The following is a 23,441-nucleotide window of genomic DNA, read 5'->3' on the forward strand; positions in this document are numbered from 1 at the left end:
GCCACGAGACTGCTCACGTTCCAGACTATTGACTCTGCCCTTACACCTGATTCACTGCATTCCTGTCTCCTGGCTTCCGTGACAAATTTATTCATGCTCCTGAACCCAGAGCTGACTACACACTTGACCCGAGCCCCTGATCACCCGTCTTGCATCTTGTCAGGCACGGAGCACACGTACTCTTCGGAGTATAGAATGCTAAAGAATCAATACCTTCTGGATGAAGAAATTTATTCCTATCTCTCCCTGTGTACTTACTTTGAAGTTCATAGAAATAGCAACCCTGCATCTCAACTCCAAATTTTATATGTTTTCATTAAGTAGCAGATATGGTATCTTAGTTGTATTACTTCATGAACAATATTTAAGCTTGCATCAGCAGACTTTCTTTGGAGAGATAGTAATTAAGTTTAAGTGAATTATTCACTATCCTTCTGAATTGTCCTTATAACTTACCAAAAAAATGCAAGGCTAGGAATACAGTGACATTCTTGTATCATGAAGCTGTTATTAGAAGAAAGGATGTTGGACTATTGCACTCATCTTCACTGTGGTGGAGATTTATGTCCCAAACATGCTATAAAAGTCAAGATAGTGAAAACTGAATGTTAGTGTGTCCACATATCGACAGCCAATGCATTTGCTGAGTGGAACAAAAATGCACTCATCCGCATTGTATTCCTTTTCTTTAGTAGTTTTGTTGGCATATTGTGAAACTTTGGTGGTAAGATGCACTATGTTCATTTGAAAATTATTTTGATTATACTTTTACCATTTAAAATCAAATATTTTTTTCCAGATCAGAAAGGGTCCTTCTGAAAATTGTAAGTGTTGCTTTTCTCTGTTACTTGTTTTAAAAGCCTTTCACACAATATCTTTCTTAATGTTTAATGCATTCATTTCTAATTCTTCATTAATTAGATTATGAAGTGGATGTTAGCAATTTAAAAGAGGATATCCCACAAATAAATGCAGGTAATTTATAAGACTTAGAACAAAGAATGCATTCTCTACTATCTTGAAAGTTAAGTCTCTTAAATTTATTCGTATATCCTTCTAAATTTCTCTGGATTATTGAAAATTCTCACAGCATCTTTGATCAACATGTAGAATTTCTTATAATATGTTTTTCCGATTACCTTTCTGATAGAATCCCAAAGGTTTTTGATTCAGGGAGACATTGCAGTAGTTGTAAGTATGATATGCATTATGTTGATTCATAATAGATTCATTTGCTGTACCATGCTGTCATCTTTCATGGAATATTGATTTCCTTACTTTGTTTCAGCGAGAGCGGAATGCTCGTAAAGACCCGACAAAGAGATGGACATTCCCAATTCCATACATTCTAACAGATAGTCTTGGTAAAATTTTATTTATAAATTATTGATAATATGGAGGTCTTCACACTCATTATTAATGTCATGATTTAAGCATCTAATATTATATGAATGTTTAATGTGCACATCTGAAATTTCTCAATGGTATTTTGCAGGATAGTGGTCAATCTTGTCCAAACAGGGCAATTTGAAATGTTTACATTGACAACTTTAGGGACTTATTGAAGATAAGCAATCAGAATTCAAAAGTGAAATATTGCTAAATGAACAGAGCACTTTTTCACTTTTGTGTTGATTAACGAATTTATTCACTGTTGTTGTTCATTGTAAAATAAATCAAAGCCAAATCATTTTTGACCCAGAGTGATAGGCAATTTCTAGTGCACATGTTGTAGCCCAGAGGATGATCATTTCGCTTCATTAACTGTATATGCTTTCCAAAAGTTAAATCATGGGACAGAAAAAGATGAATGCATAATGTGCATATCTGAAATTTCTCCATATTATTTTGCAGAAGAGGGGTCAATCTTGCCAGAATTCTGAATGATGTTTGAACAGAAAACAAAGTTGATTCTTCAAAACATTTTAAATAGTTGAAAACATGAAAATAGACGTAAACAATAATAAAAAAATCAAATTAAGATATTGTTACTTCTTTCTCTAACAGAAGCACAAAAAAAACTCTAATTAATAGTTTGCAACCACGAGGAAACCTGCAGATGCTGGAAATTCAAGCAACGCACACACAAAATGCTGGTGAATGCAGCAGGCCAGGTAGCATCTACAGGAAGAGGTACAGTTGACGTCAGGACTCCTGATGAAGGGTCTAGGCCCGAAACATTGACTGTAACTCTTCCTATAACAGCTGCCTGGCCTGTTGCATTCACCAGCATTTTTTGTGTGTGTTGCTCAAATTAATTGTTTCCTGGAACATGATTCCTAGGGACTCTGAGCAAGTTTCTACTCAGTGGCTCGGCTCCATGCAGAGCCCATTCACAGAGCACAACAGAAACATGTCAGTGAGCATATGCTCACGAGTCGAAAGACATAGTGGCACTTACACTAAGAATTTCCAGCAAAATTCATTCTCATCATCTCATAAGCATGAAGTAGCGGTATTTGGGTATCATTTTAAATCATCTTTTAAGTAGATTTTGACCATTACAAGTGAAGAGATTTATGGTCAAACTCCTTCATTTGTTATATTTACCTAGCGTTGGTTTATTGTGTAAAAATACTTCAAATGAATTGCTTAAATTCTGATTTTCAGAGTTAAATGCCAAGGGCATCATCTTGGATGTGTTTGAGCAGTTTCGCTTAAAGTCGTGCATTGATTTTAAACCATACGAAGGAGAGAAATCTTTCATATCTTTTAAAAAGTTATATGGGTATGTATAAAACTATGCAGTTTTTATAATTATTTTTTATATATAGACTGCAACAAAGATTCTAAGTTTCTTAATTTTCCCAAATTTATCTTCTGCATATTCATCTCTATCTCTCATTAAAGGAGTCCTCATCTGATCACTCTGAAATTCTCTTCGCAACTATTTAAACCTAAAATCTGTATTCAATTCTCTATGATAAATTGATGGTAGATACGTGAGTTATCTTTCTTCCTATCCCTCTCCATATATTGATGGGCCTTGGTCATTAAGCATGATGTACAAGAAGAAATATTGTTGATATTGTTCAAAAGAGACAGCAATATACTTTTAAAAATCTTCTCTAAATGTAGAGACAAAAACTAAATTAATCTTCAGAAAATCTCTGGGAAATTTTAGAAAGAAATTATGTTTTAAGTTGAAAAAAAAGAGAAGAGAGACTGAGAGAGAAATCGGAAACATCTGAAACACAACCACTACTAATCACATTCAGTCTCTCCTGGCCTACACCATGTCCCAGCCCTTCCCTTTATTCTCCCTGTCCTGCTCATCTTTTACATAACGTTAGGTATAGCGTGGTTCGTAACTTGATTTGCCTACACCAGGATCAGGAAGAAGATCTCTGCACTCCATTTCAAGCTACCTTTGGAGATGGTTGGAGGCTCGTCTTTTTAATATTGTGCAGTGTACATTGACAGTCGAATTAAATATTTGAGCTATAGCTGAGTTTGTGGCTCTCTGCAGGTAACGGGAAAGAATCCTTGCATATTCCTGCAGCTTATTTTAATCATGAACTTGGCGTCCATACTATTTATGATTGACATCACAACAACACCAAAGATCTGATGCTATTTTAATAACAGCATTGCTGTTCAATTATTCCATTTACTATCAGAGATGAAACCTCTGAAATTCTTGAAATTCTTTTTCTTTGCAAACATCCACGAAGACAGAAGGGAGCCCCAAAGAATGAGTGGCAGTTAAAAAGTTAGAACCCCAAAGCCCCCCCCCCATTCCCTTCCATTCCCTTCCCACGCACAAGCAGCAGCAAGGCAATTATCCTCCCCCACCCCTACCCATCTCTACAAAAATAAACATCAGCACCCTCCACTCGCTGAGTAAACAGTTTCCGACAGCTGATTTGTGTTCCTGATGCTTCATCCTTTCCTGCGACATTTCAGTCAGTGGCACTGGCTCAGAATCATTCCATCCTCAGGGCTGCAAAACCTCACATCCTTGAAAGCGTGCTCGTTTTCTGGGCCGCGTCTGTGAGGTATCGAAAAGCGGCTGGTTGTGAGCTCCTGGGAGCAGTTCCCACCACAGCAAAGAACCGAGGTCTGAGTGTAACTTCAGGTCAGGGTCTTTTATAGAACCCCAGCCACCCTGAAAGGGAAAAGGAGAGACATCAAAGGTAGAAATTAAGCTGTTTTCATAGATGAACACAAAGGAGTCACATTTTAGCACCAACATGACTCCTCCTCGGCTATGTCATGGAAATATGGAAATATGTCCTGTACGTTGCTAAAATGACCATATTTCAAGCGTATCTACTGGATTCTAAACAACTATATGTTTTCTTCTTTGTATGTAATTGTCAAAATACTGTCTTCATTGAACAGGTGCTGGTCTTTCGTTGGTAATAACCACAATGGCCAAGATTTGTCCATTGGTACATGGTGTGACAGAAAACCTGTTATTGAGCATGAAATTATGCATGCACTAGGATTTTACCATGAGCACTCAAGAACAGACCGTGATGATTACGTTAATATTTGGTGGAATGAAATTCAGCCTGGTAAGGTTTCAAGTTAACAATCTCATAGGTATATTGGTTTAGTTGAGCATACTGACACAGATCTGAAAGGATCTGGGCTTGACCCTGTCCTGCGATGCTGTCTGTGTAGAGTTTGCATGATTTCTCCATGAACACATGGGCTTCCTCCCACATGGTAAAAACTTGCTGGTAAAGTAATTAGCTCATTCCAATGACTTCTGAGTGTAGGGTGGAGGCAAAAAGAATCAAAGGACAAATGATGAGCATGTGTATGGGGAATAAGTATCAGGGAAATAGAGAGGAGATGGGACTATTGGGATAACTATACTGGGAGCCAATGGGACAAATGACATCCTTCAGTTTCAATTTATACATCAGGTGTTTGTAATTTCTTTCAAATGATACTTTAATACCTCTAAGTTGCAAAAGAATAATAGGATTGCTTGGTTATTGGTATAAAATCTGTAATTCTAATTAAATAAATTTGATATTTAATCTAATTTTGAAAATAAATTACCCTTAACTGCTGCTGAATGTCAATGTTGTACTTTTATTCAGGTTATGAGAGTGATTTTGATGTGTATGGCGATGACATGATTACTGACCACAACACTCCATATGATTATGAATCTGTGATGCATTATCCACCATTGTCCTACAACAAAAACAGAAATGTGCCAACCATCACTGCAAAGATACCAGCGTTTAATGACATTATTGGACAGCGATTCGACTTCAGTGCTCTTGATCTGCTGAGGTTAAATCAATGGTATAAATGCAGTAAGTTCAGTTTTCAATTATTTTTCTTGATGACCATGGTCCTCTTCAGGGATATTGATTAATTTTGATTTTCACATAAACTTTTATCTCAGATGCCACTCTCACACTGTTGGACCAATGTGCATTTGAGTTTCTTAACATCTGTGGCATGATCCAGGGAGAACAGGATGCTACCAACTGGGTTCATGTGAAGAGCAGTCCTGGAAATGAAGATCATACTATAAGTGGAAAATGCAGAGGTGAGTGTGAACCATCAAGTTCTTTCAATTTCCCATGATCAACTAATCCACCATTCCGATCCTTGCGCCTGTTCTGTCATGGGGAAAGATCATGGCTGACCTGGATCTGATCAACATTTACCTTCGTTGTTTGCATAACCTGAAATAAACTTGACTAAAGAAATCTCAGTTGTGACATTTCAGATTGGCCTAAACAATTGCTATTAAACTCATTCTGATAAGGGTTTAAAGCTAAATTTTTTCTGTAATTTCAGTTTGATGTGGTATCGGAAAAGTAGGTGAAATAACATTTAAATACTTTCTAATCTGTAAATATCTGAAAAAATGTGATATTAATGCAAATTATATTTATTAGATGACTGTTCAAAAGACATGAGACAATTATCCATAAATAAGTCACGAAAACATGTTTTCCCTTTGTCTTCCATGAAAGAAAAGCTTGATCAGTTCTGGATGATTGGGAGAAAAAAATGCATATAATAGGACTTGATAGGGTAAATTTATTCAATCCAAAAACTTTCTGAAATAGAAATCATATTCCTATTGTTTGTTTAGTTATTGGATTAATCATTTGTTTATTCAGTTTAATAAGTGCAAAGGGAGCGAAGCCCCTAAAATAGAAGCCAATGAGAACCCCTGTACAGAGTCGCACTCGAGGTTCACCCATCGTGGACATTGAATTTCATCCAAATCTTCTGTCCAGAACGTTAGATATTGAATATTAATTGCCCAATAATAGATAAGGCCCAATAAGGTTCGGCAATGCCAAACCGCCATCCTTTTTTGATTTCTGTAAATATTTCTGACTTAATGTAGGATTTTTATTCTGCCATATTTGAAGTAATTTTAAAATCAAGAATATCAAAAAATGATTTAGAGATGAAGATTGGTACCGCCTGAAATAGATACAGAAATTTAGGTAAAATAATCATCTTAGTAGCATTAATTCGACTAATCAATGATAGGAACAATGAGGACCATTTAGTAATCAGTTGTTTAACATGAAAAATTAAGTGTAAAAAGTTAACTTTAAATCGATCCTTATGCTTCTGAGTAATTTTAACACCCAAATAAGTAAAATAATCAGTAGCCAGTCTAAATGGTGATTGTCTATGAATTGGAACTTGCATATTTAATGGGAAATCCTCACTTTATTAAGATTCAATATATAACCAGAAACACTACTAAACTGAGCAAAGAATGATATTACTGCAGGGATGGATTTCTCTGTGTTAGGGATATAGTAACAGGTCATCTGTATATAGTGATACCATATGCATCCCATTCCCACGAATAATGCCAAATATATTGGGTGAATCACGAAGAGCGATTGCCAAGGACTCCAATGCAATATCAAGTAGTAAAGGGTTTAAAGGACAGCCCTGTCTAGTACCTCGACAAAGCCTAAAAAAGGGGGATCTCTGATTATTACTAAGTACAGAAGCCAAAGGTGTATGATATATCAATTTAATCCAAGATATGAATTTTGGGCTAAAATTAAATTTCTCAAGCATATTAAATAAATATTCCCATTCAACTCTATCAAACGCCTTCTCGGTGTCAAGCAAAATAATACATTCTAGAGTTTTAGATGAAGAAGTATATACAATGTTCATTAACCTTTCCAACATTAATATACAATTAACGATTTTTAATAAATCCTGTCTGGTCGTCAGAGACAATTTGTGGCAATACATTTTCCAATCTAATTGCTAATATTTTGGAAAAGATTTTGGAGTCCACATTCAACAAGGATATAGATCTATATGATACACATTCAGTGGGGCCTTTATCTTTTTTAGGAATTCAAGAAATAGATGCGTCAGGAAAGGATTGTGATAATTTTCCTACAAATAAGGCATCCTTAAAGATTCTACATAACCAAGGAGAAAGTAGATTTGAAAGAGATTTTTAAAATTCTACTTTATACCCATCCAGACCGGGTGCTTTACCAGAATTAATGGAAGAAATTGCTTTCTTTACTTCTTCCGTATGGATGCATCTAATGTTAAACATTCATTAAATGGTAATTTTGGAATATTCAATTTCCTTAAAAATTCATACATTATGGTAGAATCATCAGGAAATTCTGATTGGTATAAAGAGGTATAGAATTCCTGAAAAGATTGATTAATTTCGTCATGGTCAACCATCAAAATACCATCCTGTTTACGAACGTTAATAATCTGACGTTTAGCCGAAGCAGCTTTCAGTTGGTTGGCCAGTAATTTACCTGATTTATCACCATGTATATAAAATTGACTCTCAGTCTTAAGTAATTGATTTTCAGTCAGGGATGTTAATAATAAACTGTGTTGCATATGAATTTCAACTGTCTTTTTATAAAGCTCAAGATTAGGAGCAGCAGAATATTTTTTATCAATTTCTTTAATCATAATCAACCAATGTACGTATTTCATTATTAATTCATTTTTCAATCCAGCAGAATATGAAATAATTTGTCCACTGATGTATACTTTAAAAGTATTCCATAATATCCTGCTGGAAATTTCTTCCGTAAAGTTAGTTGAAAAGAGAAAGGTAATCTGTTCTTTAATAAAGTTAACGAAGTTTAAGTGCTGAAGCAGAGTAGAATTGAACTGCCATTGTTGAGCGCTGAAAGTTACATCAGTTAATTTGATTGATAGCTTCAAGGCCGCAGGATCAGAGACCGCGATTGAATCGTACTCACAGGCAGTAACAGACGAAACTAACGGAGCGTGCATAAAAAGTAATCAATTCTAGAGTAATTATGATACACATGAGAAAAGAATGAGAACTCTTTATCGTTAAGATTTAAAAACCTCCAAATTTCTAAAATTCTTGAGTCAACTAAAAAGGAATTAACAAAAATAGTGGATTTGTTTGGAAGTGGGCGCACTTTGGATTTGATTGGGCGCAGACCTGTCCATTGAGGGATTCAGGCAACAGTTAAAATCTCTGCCCATTATCAACGTATATTCATTTAAATTAGGAAGAGATGCAAATAAATGCTTAAAGAATTCAGGATAGTCGGTATTTGATGCATAGATATTAACCAGAACAACTTTTTGGTTATAAAGTAAACCAGTAATTAACAAAAATCTACCATTCAGGTGTGAACTTGTTTCATAGTGAACAAATGAAATTGAGGAATCTATGAAAGTAGAGACTCCTTCCACCTTATCCTGTGAGTTGGAGTGAATTTGTTTGACTTTCCAAGACCTAAAAAACCACCAATTATCCTCCTTCCTCACATGAGTTTCCTGGGCAAAGATAATCTGAGCATTCAATCTATGAAGAACCTTAAAAATCTACTTCCGTTTAATCAGATGATTCAAACCATTAATGTTCCATGAAACAAAGTTAATAATATTATCCATTTTACTTGAATAAGCCATATGGTATGTGAAGGATTAACTTTAATGCATTGGAAACTCATAAATCAGGAAGATGGAAAAAGGTTTAAAGGAGAACCGGAAGTTATGACAATTCAGACATATTTGTAGTTTCAGATCAGCCCAGATGAAAAAAACTAAACTAAAAATAGCCCCACTTCCCATCCACAAAAGCCCGAAAATTGGCCAATAGACAGCCAGAAAGCTATCTAGAAACTCCCCTACCCCCATCTCTCTTGAAGGCAATTCTCCAAAATTGAAAAGAATGCAAAATACAACCCACACTCAAAACATTGAGAAAAGAATGCCATAAAAAACACCAAATAAATGTTAAAAAGAACAGCTGTTTGCAAAACATTTTGAAAGGCGAGATCTTGGAAAGTGAAACAGAATACAATCTTATTACTATTTCAGGAAAAAAAAACATCAATCACCAAATCAGATTCTCAATTATTTTCAAAAATGAACAATTGAAAAAATAAAATAAAATAATAAAGGGGGGAAAATGCAACATTAACATAAAAGCGTGATAAACATTCATACTTCAAAACAAAGTACGAGTATTATCAAACCAAGGGTAAAATCCTTCAAACTTTGCTAGTCCAGTTCAATGAACTGGTTATTAACTTAGAAACCAAATGAGTAGAGAAATGAAGAAACAGTAAATTTATTAGACTGCTGAGATTGAACATTGATTCTCAAGGAACTGATGAGTTTCGTCCATGGATATAAACCATTTACGTGATTTATCAGGCAGAACAACCCTTAGGTGAGCTGGAAATAGCAGAGCTGGTTGGAACTTTCTTTCATAGAGCTCTGACATCACCGGTTTAAAAAGCGCTCTTTCTTGCATTACCTCAGGACTGTAGTCCTCAACCAGACAAAAGTTGAGGTCTCCGTGTTCAATAACCCCTTTCCGATGGGCAATTCGAATTAAATGCTCCTTGCTATGCAGATAATGGAATCGGAGTAAACAGGTCAAGGCTTCAACTCTTTAGGAGGCTTTGCTCTTGAAGCCTGCTGAACATGAGCAAGTATAGGAGGAGTAGAAAAAAAAATGATCAGAGCTGAACACGTTCAGAGCCGAACACATTCATTAAAAATTGAGAAAGGAATTTAGTAAGGTCACCACTCTCAACGTCTTCACGGTGTCCTATTACTCACAAATTCTGTCTGTGACTGCTACTTTCCATGTCAACAATCTTGACTTTATACTGTTCCAGTGTTTGAGTGATCGAAGTTAATTTCTTTTCCAACAAATCCAATCTACGATATCTCTGCGTACCAGCTTCATCGAGTTCAGAAATTTGCCGCTGTTGTTTTTCACTCTCCCGCTTAAGTGCTCCCAGTCTACCTTCAATCTCCTTTAACAATACTTCCAAAGTAGAAAATCTTTTATCAAATTTATCATCCAGGAGCTTCGACATAGCTTCCAAAGTGAGTTGAGACTGTTTAGGCTGTTTAAAATCACCTTCTCTCCTTCCATTTCCATTACCTGCTTCCTTGCCTTCGGCTGATGCCTTTTTCCCTCTGGTATCCATTCCAGTGATTAAAAATCAAAGTTCAAGCATATAAGAGTGTTATAAACACTTTAAAATAGATAGTAAAAGTGTGGTAGAAAGATTGAAAAATGAACGGAGCAAAGCCAAAATGCAACTTACTCCATCTAGTGCCCCAAGAGAAGTTATGAATTGTTTTGTTGTGCTTTTTCCCATGGCTGAAATAGCTAACACAAGAGGGCACAGTGTTAAGGTGTTTGGAACTAGGTACAGAGGATATGTCAGGGATAAGATTTTTATGCAGAGAGTGGTGAGTGCATGGAATGGGCTGCCAGTGACGGTGATGGAGACGGATACAATAGGGTATTTTAAGGGACTCCTGGATAGTGTGACGAGAATACACATAAAATTAAGATGTTTGCTGGCCTGGGTTAGCATCAGTGACATCAGCAAGTGGTCTGCCACCTGCCCTCAGGGGAAGGAGAGATAAGGAACAATGGAGCAGCGTCTGGAGATGTGTAATGAAGGAATGGGGGAGAGAGAGCTGTCTGGAGCGGCTCCCCCCTTTGAACCTTGAACTGTTTGAAGTGATGGACAGGCGATACCCCAGCAGGGGGTTAAAAAGGGACCGGTTTGCTAAGGCAGCACACACACGCCACCCAAGGTAACGAGACCCTGGAAGCGGTGCGCCTCTCACGAGTGGGTGAGAAGTATCAGACAACGGCCAGGGTGGAAAGGTACGATCAGCGGGAACCCGGTGTGTGTCCGCCCTTGCCTGGGTGCCGGGTTCACTGCAGAGGATCGACCGCATCTGGAGGAGGGGTCACAGTCGGTGACCTCAGGTGACATCACCCAGGGACCCGCCCAAAAGTTGCTTGTGAGCCATATCGCCGGTCTGTGAGTGAAGCCGTTCTGAATGATCAGTTGTTCCTGTTCTATCTCTCTCTTCCCCCACGTTGTCCATCGCCAGGGCAACGATTACTGCGAACTGAACTACTAAACTGGACTGAACTTTGAGTCACTTTTAAATTTGGTCATTTACCCCTGGACAACGATAGAGCTTGATTGATGCTGTTATCTTAATTCTGTGCACATGTGTGGTTATCATTGTTGAACTGTTGCATTTATTATCCTTTCGATTACTGTGTTGCTTGTTTCTTTAATAAAACTTTCTTAGTTCTAGTACTCCAGACTCCAACTGAGTGATCCATTTCTGCTGGTTTGGCAACCCAGTTACGGGGTACGTAACATAAGGTATATGGAGCTTAGAAAAGTGGAGGGCGATTGGTAATCCGAGGTAATTTCTAAAGTAAGGACATGTTTGGCACAGCATTGTAGGCTGCAGGGCCTGTATTGTGCTGTAGGTTTTCTATGTTTCTGTGTTAATAAGGAAACTTGGCAAATGTGAAAAGCTACACAAGTAACTTCTGACAGGCGATAGCATGAATGATCTATTGAAAAAAATGAAAGGAATATACAGGATGATGCAAAGGGATTGATTGCATTGTTGGCAGAAGGAAGAAACAAAAACTTATGATCAATGACATAACAATGGACAAACTAGGACTGGAACAAAATATAATTGCACATCAGAAGCTTATTTTAGGAATGCTGTATAATCAGTAGCCCCTAAACTGCTGAGCAATCGCCTACAGACATCTACTACATTTTTACACTCAGTTATGTAAATATCAACTTAATCAATGATCCTGTTTTGTTTTATTCAATTAGAAATAAATGGTTATCCTATCTTCAATTGCTTCTTTAATTTCAGATTAAAAGTTTGATTTGAAACATGCTTCATCCTGACGTCTATCATTTGATATAGATGTGTAAAACTAAAATTATTCTTTCTCTTGTCACCAATAATTTCTGCATCTTAATTTGTTCCATAGTTGTAAAACAATGAATGAATCTGAGGCTTTTTTTTACTATGTACAAAGAGAGTTCCACTTTCTCCAGTTTCTAACAAATTATTGAAATTCTAGATGCTGGATACTTCATGTACCTTGATACTAATAATGGCAAGGCAGGTCAAAATGCTGTTCTGGAGTCCAGGATCCTTCACCCCAGAAGGGATGAGCAGTGTCTTCAGTTTTTCTACAAAATGACAGGCAGTCCAATGGATAAGCTCGTTATATGGATGAAAATAGCTAATGGAACTGGAACTGTTCAAAAACTAGTTAAAATTCATACATTACAAGGTATGATCTTTTTAGACTGATAACCTACTACTTCATTTGTCTGTTTGTCCATTTCTCTCTAAATCTGCAAGATGGCACAGGTGAATCATGGCAACATTCTGCGGGCTACATACGACCTGTTGGTGCAGTCTTTCATTGATTCTGTTATGCTTATCAGATTTATTTAGTATGCCTGCAAGAAAATGTATCTCAGGATTGTATATAGTGACAAATAAGTTCTTTGATAGTAAACAAGGAAGAAGCTGAGATGCTAGAAATCCGAGCAACACACACAAAATGCTAGAAAATCTCAGCAGGCCGGGTAGCATCTATGGAAAAAAGTACAGTTGATGTTTTGGGCCAAGATCCTTCATCAGGACTGGAGAAAAGAAGGTGAGGATTAGATTGCAGGAGTAAAGATTGGAGTAATTTACTCCTCATCTATTTTTCTCCAGTCCTGCTGAAAGGTCTTGGCCTGAAATGTCAACTGTACTTTTGTCCATAGATGCTGCCTGGCCTGTTGAGTTCCTCCAGCATTTTGAGTGTGTTACTTTGAACTCAAATCTCTCCTATCCATAATATTTGTCCAAAAGTCTAATATCGATATCAAAGAATCTACTAATCTCTGTCTTGAATATGCTTAGGGATTGAGCCAAATACTCAGTACACCCAGGTGAAGAATTTCCTTCTCACTTCTATCCAGTCTGGCCAGCATTTATTTTAAAATTATGACCTTTGGTCTGGATATCCCAACCAGGGGAAATATCTATCCCACATCTACCCAGTCAAGTACCCTACTTCTAATGGCGGCCCTCTCAATTCTTGGTCCAGTCTCCTTAATCTCTCATCAAATGCCAAGTTGGCACTCACTTTCGCCACAGACCTGTTCACAATATTTTAAATGTAGTTTCATCAATGATGTATATAATCAGAGCTAATGCTCTCTCCTCCTCTCTTTTACTCTAGTCTGCCTACAGTAAAACCCAATGCACTGTTTGCCTTCCTAGTTGCTTGCTGTACCTGTACGCTAATTTTCAATGTTTCATGCATTAGGATGCCCAGATCCACACCCCCCACCTTAACATCAGCAACTTTCAATCTCTTACCATTTAAAAAAACACTCTACCTTTCTGTTTTCCCTACCAAACCATTTGATCTCATACATTTACACAATATGTTCCATCTGACATGTGTGATCCAATCTGTCAACTTTTCTGTATCCCTTTACAGCTTCATTACATCGTCCTGACAGATCATATTGCTAGTGAGCTTTGTATCATCACCAAACTGGAAACATTACACTTATTACACAAAATGCTGGATGAACTCAGCAGGCAAGGCAGCATCTATGGAAAAGTGTAAGCATTGCTGTTTCAGGCTGAGACCATTCCTCAGGACTCATCAAGTCCTGAAGAAGCATTTTGGGGTATTAAGGGGTTCATATGTTTAGTGGTGGTGCCACACTATAGGTGGCAGTGATAGTGTTAATTGCGGAGTTGATGATTATGGAAAGTGAAGACACTGATTAAATGGGGAAACGAGATTCTCTAGATGCTGGAAATGTTAAGCAACTCAAACAGAATGGAGGGAAATGCGCAGACAAGTTTTCAGGTTGAGACCCTTCACAAGGCCTGATCTTGAGTCCTGATGAAGAGTCTTAGCCCAAAATGTTGACCTTTCATTCCTCTTCAGGCAGATTGCCGCTCTTGCTGAGTTCATTGAGAATTTTGTGTGTTTTCCACGAAGAGTGGGTTCAGGAGAGTATCAAATGGAGAAGTGCAGTGAATGGGGTGGATGCAGCTGAAGATCTGCTCATTAAGGATAATCACTGATGAAGGAAATCAGAAGCAAAGGTGTGGGAAGTAACATTATTGAAGTAGATATAACAAAGATATAGGAAACCGGAAGCTAGCACTGTCCTTTCAGGAACTGGCAAGAGAGGGAGTGTGGCCAAGAAAGTTATGGGTTTGTTGGTTTTTCATAAATGTTGAATACCTATCTATTCCTGAAATAGAGAAGGGGAAACTAATGTAGGGAAAGGAAGAACCTGATTTGAACAGTGTGTAAATTAGGACAGAGTAGAAATTGCCAGTGAAACTGATGTAAATTTCCATTTCAGGGTGTGAGCAGGAAATATCAGTGATAGTGATCAGTGTGAGGAACTTGAGTATCATTGGCTAAGAGAATGTCTGCAAAATTAGCATCCATAACAATTCCTTATTCCATAGCGACACCTTTGATCTGGAGGGTTGGTGAGCTTTAAAATCTAATAACAGAAACTATCCAAGTAACCTAGAAACCAAATTTTTCACTACTTTCAATAAATAATTGCAATATAATAATACTCTGAGCATATGTTGATGTGCTGGTTAGAAAGAATACTTTTATGTTTAGTTATTCCAGTCATGAAACTACTCATTTTCAGATTGGTTCATTTTGTTTCACTTCACTTCATCTGAACGTGCTTTACTCCCGTTACTCCTGGAGATTTCATCAACCACATTAAGTTCTATGCCTTGTATGATAAATCAATCTGACTGTTAAAACTTTGACAAATATTTCATGTTTTTATCATTTATTTCTTTCTCTATAGCGGATGGCAGCCATTCATGGAACATTGCCCATGTGAAATTCAATGCGACAGCCAAGTTTCGTTATGTTTTCGAAGGAATAATTGGTAACCCCAGTGGTTCTTCAGGTGGTATTTTCCTGGATGATGTCACACTTACCGAGACCAAATGTCGTTATAGTGTCTGGCATGTAAGGAACTTCACCGAAAAGATTCAAAACGATTATAGTTGGCCCATAACCAGTCCATGTTTCTATAGCCCGGAAGGATATCGATACGGTTTAACTTTAAGACCTCATTCTCATTTTGAAAATTATACAGGGATCTTTTTCCACCTGTGCAGTGGTGAAAATGATGATATGCTTGAATGGCCAGTTGGGAACAGACAAGTTACCATTACAGTACTGGACCAGCATCCTGATGTGAAACTCAGAATGTCGTCTGCTCGAAGCTTCACTACAGATGGAAGTTATCTTCTACCCGGTGAGAAAATGAATGCAATATCTCTGTTACAATTTTAGCATCTGTTTGAAATGGATTCTATAAGAAAGAGCTTGAGCTTTGGTCAAACTGTTTCTCCTTGTTTTCAGTTAGTATAAAACAGGGGTCCCCAACAGTTTTTGCACTGCAGACCAGTTTAATATTGCCAATATTCTTGCGGACCGGCGACCGGAGGTGGGGGGTAGGGTTGCCAATGGAGAAGAGTAGCAGTCAAGTGCATTGTTTACCCCGAGAAAGACTACAATGACAATGAAGCCTTGCGCGGGCACCAGTGCACATGCGTGAACGTGCCGATTTTTTTCACAAATCGTTTTTGGTGATTCTGATTGGGTGGGGGTGGGGTGTTAATCACGACCGCAATATGGGTGATAAGTGGCCAATACACTCAATTTCATTTCTAAAAGGGTTTCTCTAACGAATTTAATATTAAACACACAGCGCATATTTTCCTCGCATGAATACAGTGATAAGTCAATTATCAGGGGAGCTTGAAGTAAGTGTTGAACGGACTTACGAACTTCCAGTAGAAGTGGTAGAGGCAGGTTCGATATTATCATTTGAAGAAAGATTGGACAGCTATATGGGCAGGAAAGGAATGGAGGGTTATGGGCTGAGTGCAGGTCGATGGGACTAGGTGAGAGTAGCCTTCGGCACAAACTAAAAGGGTCTAGGTGGCCAGTTTCTGTGCTGTAATTGTTATATGGTTATATAAGTCACTTATAAGTCAATAGTATCATAACATTTTAAGTAATGTTTGGATATTAAACACACAGCACATATTTTCCCCGTATGAACATATAAAATCATTGCAACACACCAATACTGCTGAATCAGTGGGAGCCCTGGGCTTGTTTTCCTGCAACATCGAGGGGTGACGGGAGACAGCGATACCCGAAGGGGGTTCCTTATGTCCAGTCTATTCCGCAGTTTAGTTTTTGTTGCATTCATTGCAGAGATATGTTGGAAATGGAAGCAACATTTTCAGTGCTTTCGTGGCTATCTCAGGATATTTAGCCTTGACTTTGATCCAGAATGCCAGCAGAGGTGTAATGTCAAACATACTTTTCAGCCTGCCGTCATTTGCAAGCTCGAGGAGCTAATCTCCTTCCCACACTGACATAGATGATGCGAGGGTCATGACCTCGCGTGCGTTCATGCTCAACAGTGGCCGTGACAGGGAATGAGGAAAGATGCAGCTGACTCATGTCACCAAATCATGTCGTTTCCTCGCGGCCCGGTAGCACATGCAGTAACAACAGCAGTGAACATGCGTTTCAGAAATTTCTCCATGTGTTCCTCTGTGCTTTCACGTCTGTCTCTATCAAATCAGAATTGTCCACGGACCCTATTTAATGGATAAGGTATCACTTTCACCGGAGGGCTGCGCACACGTGACGCGCTGCTATCTCTTCTAAAAATTATTTACAGTTTGAACTTCATCCTTTCTTTCTTTCAATGAATCTCAACTTGGTATATGGTGGCATACAGCTCAGGTACATTGGTAATAAATTTACTTTAAACTTTAACTTTTCCTTCTGTCTCTAAAGCCACAGACTAAACTTTGCCACGTGCCTTCGTTATTTCACTATATAGTGAAGTCTTGAGCAGCCTTCCTAATTAGGGGTGGCTGGGAGTTACAGAGGTCCATTGGACAGGTGCCTGGATAAGGTGCGGATTTCGGGGCAGCATCATCAGAGAAACAAAGTTGAGTTTGAGGAGATATTGTTAAAGATCATACAGTTGGTGTGGCACATTTAGTAAATTGGGGCAAGTGAAAAAGGATGGGGATTAGAGGGACCTGATGATCAAAATATCATGGCAGAGAGTGGAGATCCAGACATGCATAGAAATACTGATTGGTGGGGTCGAGGTTATTAGGGTATTTTGGAAATTTGTTCTCAGTGATCAGGAAGTGCAACAATAGCTGGGTCTGGATAGAAGTCCAAGGAATAGAACTGCAGGTAGTACATTACTGAAAATTCAGTACATCTTGGTTTTAATCAGACACCCAAAATATGTTTCTTCATCCTGCTCCTGATCTCCATGAGGAGACAGCAGTGGACTGCAATGTTGCTGATTCACTGCTGGATTTGGCATTGCTTTGATTTTGTTGGAGATCCCAGGGGAAAGGAGTGGAAGGGCATTGAAAGATAAATTCCTTTAGTTTTAATATTTCCTTATAATATTACAAACTACTTAAATATTTTAAATGTATCAAACCATTTAATTGTTTTTTTTATAATTTCGCACTTAAAATGAAAATATAATTTGTTGCAATTGAGATCACACGAGTAGGCTCAGGGATATGGAGATTTATTGTGACTGGATCCCATATCTGGACTATGTAAACATGGATGTCATAAAAGATAAAATACCAAATTGAATTAAAATATTCTTTTTCTAAGACTGTGCTGATTAATTTCACCTACTATTTCTCTATAATAGTTTATGGACAGAAGACTAAAATGTACTGCTATCGATGCAATAATGTTCTTGAATGTAGATCACGAATAACCATTATTGAAGAACCTAATAGTTCAGTATATTTTTCATTCCAAAGTTTAGATAACACTTTTTAATAATGAAAAACCCAGGTGAAATCCATTGAAGAGTTTGTTTCTGGCGCGAATCGGCTCTAAACTCAGAAATGACCGGGATTCCCTTCAGTTTGCCTATTGCCACAACTGGTCAACAACAGATGCTATTTCATTAGGTCATCACTTAGAGCAAGATCATCTGGACAACAGTCATGCACATGATAATATGCTGTCGTTTGACTACAGTTTGGTGTTCAACACCTTCATCCTCCCCAAACTGATCAGCAAGCTCCTAGATCTGGGCTTCAGTGCATTCGTTTGCAACTGGATCCTTGACTTCCTCATCAGCAGATCCCAATCAGTATGCTAAGAGTATCTCCTCTTTGTTGATCATCAAGACAGATACATCTCAAGACTGCATTCTTCGCCCCCTTCACCATTTGCTTTACATCTATAACTTCATCTCTAAGCACAGATCCAATACCATCGATAAATTCGCCAATGGCACAACTACTGTTGGCCAGATCACTTGTGGCGAAGAGTAAATATACAGGAGTGAGATAAAGCATCTAGTTGAGTGGGGCCACTATGACAACCTCATGGTCAACATCAACCAAACCAAAGCAGATGATAAGAAGCCTGAAGTCCCACACCACAGGTTTAGGAACAGCTTCTTTCCTACAACCATCAGGCTCTTGAATATACCTGCACAATCCTAACCCTATCACAGCAATGGAACACCATAGATTACTTCTTGCATTGCCATGGATTTCTATTGCACCTTTGCTTTTTGATATTACAGTCTTGCTTTAACAAACATGGTTTAATTAGATTTGTAACGTATATGGAATTTTTATTCTGTGTTTATTTAAACCTTTGTACTGGTGATGATGTTGCAAGGAGTTTTTCATTCTATCTGTATCTCACTGTCCTTCTGAACCTGATAATAAACTCAACTGGAATTGTTAAATTTGAGATTGTTACACTATTAAGTTGTTAGATTTGCTTCATATTTCCTACCAATATGATTCTGCACTCTGCTTTAGTATTTGAGGTATCATTAAATGACCTAATATGTATGACACTGTTTAATTACAGACAGAAGTAACACCTTCTATTGGGACAAGCCCACAATAGCTGGAGAATACGATGTTGATTGCAACTGTTACCGAAGTTCCCCCTGGGGATGGGCAAAATTCATGTTACACAGGGATCTCCAGGACAGAAGTTTCTTAAAAAATGATGACCTCATTATTTTTGCTGAGTTCAATGGTAAAGTTTCTTCTCATGTTTTCTCTTGGTGTGGTTGTTACTTTTCCATCGTAGACTGAAAGTCGAGTTTAGAAAGCTGAGTTCTGTGCTTTATTGTTAACTGTGATTTGAAGTTGTTTAGGGATTTTTGCAGAGAAATTAGTTACTTGTGCAAGTAATAAATATGATTGGTCAACAAGGTGATAACAGTCAGTTATAAGGAGAGCTCATGGCAGGGACACATGAATGAGAAACTTGGCTAAATTTTGTAAAGCAAATGATATTGTTGATGGGTGTATGGTTTGAAGAACTAGAGGGGGAAATATGTGAGAGTCTATCTCCAGTTGCTACTTTTATATGTGGTAATTTGACATGCTGCTTTTTCAAACACACTATGGAAGACTGAAGGGGTACGGTACACTGCACATTCTGTTCTTCTTAATGGTGAAGAAAAATGATTGAAGCTTATTTCTCCAATAAACCAGGGGTCAAAAAATACAAAGGTTTATGCACTGTTAGTTAAAAAAATAGCTGACACACCTAACAACTACAAATTATGGATCTGGAGTGGGATGAGTTTACTGGTTATCCCTCAGGTGGGATAATTTAATCAGGTACACTTTCTCTGGCCACTCATTCCATATTGCATGCTGCTCTGTGTAACATAAAATAGCTTCCATAGATCCTATTAAATATTTTCCCTCTCACTTTAAACCTAAGACTTCCAGGTTTTGGTTCCCCAACACTGCAAAGAATATGCTATGTATACACTCATGATGAGTTTATACGTTTCATCAAGTCTCCTCTTGCTCCTTTAAGTTCCAATGGATACAGAGCCACTTATTAAATGCATTAAACAAACTACTGTGAGATTGTCCCTTCAAAGCTTCTTCTCTGGTGTGGATTCTGAGGCAATGAATGAGCGAATGTGAGAACAGCAGACTCCACATGTGGGGCAGCAGTGAGCTAATGGGAGAGGAGTTTGGTTTTGTGAGGTGGTGTGATTCTGCCCCTACTTACACCGGGACGTTTGTGTGCTCTCAATACCTGACCTCAGGACTCTCAATATGACCCTGAAAGCAACCTCTCCACTCAATATTGCTCAATGCAATGTGCTATTTTGAAGCATTGCCACTTTTTAAGAACGTACTCTTCCTATTTGGCCGTGCTGTTCCCCTCCCTTTCTCTACCTCTCAGACATTGTTAGACTCACACCTAACACAGATTGTTGCCCTTCATTGTAAATGGTAACAATAACTTCCAGGATTTTTTGAATTACACTGAGAATTTCATTGGGTGCTAAACTTGCAACCATGTGGTTCCTGAATCAGGGCCACTGGGGTGACATTAGCAGCAACAATTGCCATATGCAATGTAGCATACTCTTTGAACTATGGACTAGGGGGCACATACACCTTCAGGTGGTTTTTGCACCTGTCCAAGGTTGGAAAGGGATGGATTAGACTCAAATCATGATTCTCACACTCATGAATGACCTGCATAATGGATAATGGATAATGGCACAGAAATGGTTGGATGTGGTTCATGCCATACTTTCCGTATCCAGAGTCTTGTCTAATTTAATGCTTGAAGAAGACACTGGAGAGAAGCTCTGGATGATTGAGAGAAGACCAAGAGAATTAACCCAGAGATTATAGAAGAAAACAGGAAAGAAACAATTATCAAAATGCAAAAATCAATCGCTGAACTTAACTAATCTTTTTTTCAAAGATCTGACTCCACTGATTCATACAGAAGTGCCAGTTCATCCCAGGGGTCCTCCATTAAGGCATCGGCGAGCAGTAGAACATCAGCTACAAAGTCCCTTCAGAGAGCAGTGCAGTCCTGGCTATTGTCTGAATGGTGGAATATGTGTTATTGTGAATGGGAAAGCAAGTTGCAGGTAGGTGAAGCTTCTGCAACTCATGTGTGGGTACTTTGAAGGAGCAAAATAGTTATTTTGCAGGGTGTACTTAGAAAATTTTGGTGACCTTTTGTTTCAGTTTGCACTATGAAATCTGATTTCTCTGATTCCAGAACCACAGATGTCCATTTGTTACAAAGATCTGATCTACCCTTTTCTGAAATGCAAATTACTTTTGTTGAAAGCCAATCTCAACAATATTTGAATTTGCTACACCACATGACAATAGGACACATGTCCTACTAAGTTGATAGAGTTATTTGATATCAAATAGTCCATACAGCTCAACTTGTCTATACTAACAAAGTTACCCATCTAAGCTAATGCCATTTGCCTGCATTTGTCTCTTTTTCCTCATCATTTTGTTTCTATGTAGCTGTGTGAATACCTTTTTAAACATTGTAAGTACACCTGTAATAATGGCATGATTATAAACGTTGTAGCAAAAAAAAGTATACAAATATATGACACTGCTGGGCAAGAGAATATTGATGATCATCAAGCCCACGTTGTATTCCCCATGCTAGCATTAGGTCAACTTTATTGATAAATATTGCCTATCTGACCCATTAGTCCCATGCAACAATCTTTAACATAGTATAATCTTTAGGGAGATGTGCAGCTCCAAGCGAGAATAGAATTTTCCCTATATTTGTGTTTGATAGAAGATGGGCAAGATTCAAACAGGATAAAGCCTGCAGAGGTTGGAAATCCAAACAACACACACAACATGCTGGAGGAATACAGCAGGTCAGGTCGCATCTGTGGAAAAGAGTGAAATGGGAGGACTAAGCAATCCATTTTGTTTGGATAGCCCTCGCAGCCTAAACTACCATTCTCCCTAATGCCCTATATCTCTTTCCAGTTTCATCAAACAAAATGCAGAACATGAAATTAGTATGACCAAAAACATTAATTGTAACTTCAGAAGTTGCTCTTATAGATCAGGGCCACTGGGTAAACTGCTCCTTACAACTTATCCTGGCCATTATCTGATGACACATTCTCAGAGATGCTTGTTACGGCTCTACATAGTTTGCATTATTGGTATAGTAGAGAACTATTGCTCACTGGGAAACCTAGGTAAGCACATGAAGACTGTAGAAAGGATGTGTTAGTGAACTTGGAAGCTGTTAGATGGGGGGATCTGTATGGAACATACTGTAGGCACCAGCATTAAACTGTTGGACATAAAGGCTGTTGTTTGTGCGATATTGTTATGTCATACTCTGTAATGTTGTTCCGTTTTAGGTGTGCGTCAACTCAAATACACCAGCACTTTGGTGATCGCTGTGAGACAGCACAGGTTCATGGCACAGTCCTGGGAGTACTGGTTGGTGCAATTGCAGGTGTGCTGGTGTTGACTATTGCTATTATTAACATAATTGCCAGAAAACGAAATTAAATCATCATAATGCTCATAGATGGATTATAAACTGAAATTTTCACTAATTTACAAATCTTTTAATGTCTTGCAAGAACTTGCATGAGTTTTGTGTTCAATGGTAATTTCATGAAATTTGGCTGTATTTGCATCTCCTCACATTAGACATTACTATTTTTTCTACTTGTATTATGGATAATAAAGCATGTAATCAGTAATTGAGTCAAACTGTTAAGCACTGCTTTGCTTTGCAGAGCTTTTACAATAAATCATTATGCCTGGTCGCATTTCCTGAAGCTTGTGTGTGAATTTATTCTTTAACATACCTCAGAGTTAAAGCAGACAACAAGGCTGGTTGAGCAAGGGAGTCCTGGTCTATAGAAAGTGAGTTCAGATGAGATGAGGAGCTGTGTAAGAAAACAATTTAGTAGCTACCTTACAAGGAATCTGATTTAAAGGGGAGTGGATGCAAAAAGAACTTGTGTAAAATGGTTGATCATCAACATACTAGATACATTGTAAAGATCAATGAGCATAGGAAGATCTAGGAAGTATTCAGCACTGACTTAGAGCACTGTGGAAGTGTTCTTTTGTGCCAGGGACATCTTAGGAGGAAATGATAATCAAACATATAAGGTGCAAAAAAAGATAAATGGGTTTGAAGTCTCATGCATCTTTAGTTAATTTAATGCCACCAA

General features: G+C 38.0%; 1 protein-coding gene across 1 annotated transcript; it reads left to right on the forward strand.

The window, feature by feature from the left end:
* Positions 1-658: 658 nt before the first annotated feature.
* LOC134340221 (meprin A subunit alpha-like) lies at positions 659-22,764 on the forward strand. The gene is made up of 14 exons (XM_063037201.1): positions 659-724; positions 800-824; positions 922-975; positions 1,151-1,191; positions 1,289-1,364; positions 2,611-2,728; positions 4,345-4,520; positions 5,058-5,279; positions 5,372-5,518; positions 12,383-12,598; positions 15,171-15,654; positions 19,290-19,456; positions 21,167-21,338; positions 22,611-22,764. Exons 1-14 carry the CDS (start codon positions 659-661, stop codon positions 22,762-22,764), a joined length of 2,118 nt encoding a protein of 705 aa, XP_062893271.1.
* The last annotated feature ends 677 nt before the right edge of the window (positions 22,765-23,441 follow it).

This window comes from Mobula hypostoma, chromosome 2 (genome assembly GCF_963921235.1).
Source record: "Mobula hypostoma chromosome 2, sMobHyp1.1, whole genome shotgun sequence".
NCBI classification, from domain to species: domain Eukaryota; kingdom Metazoa; phylum Chordata; class Chondrichthyes; order Myliobatiformes; family Myliobatidae; genus Mobula; species Mobula hypostoma.

Excerpts from the sequence above, each read along its gene's own strand:
- LOC134340221 (XM_063037201.1), top strand. The coding sequence starts at position 659 with ATGCACTCATCCGCATTGTATTCCTTTTCTTTAGTAGTTTTGTTGGCA. Across the intron at positions 4,521-5,057 it reads GTGGAATGAAATTCAGCCTG|GTTATGAGAGTGATTTTGAT; the intron begins GTAAGGTTTCAA and ends ACTTTTATTCAG. Across the intron at positions 12,599-15,170 it reads TAAAATTCATACATTACAAG|CGGATGGCAGCCATTCATGG; the intron begins GTATGATCTTTT and ends CTTTCTCTATAG.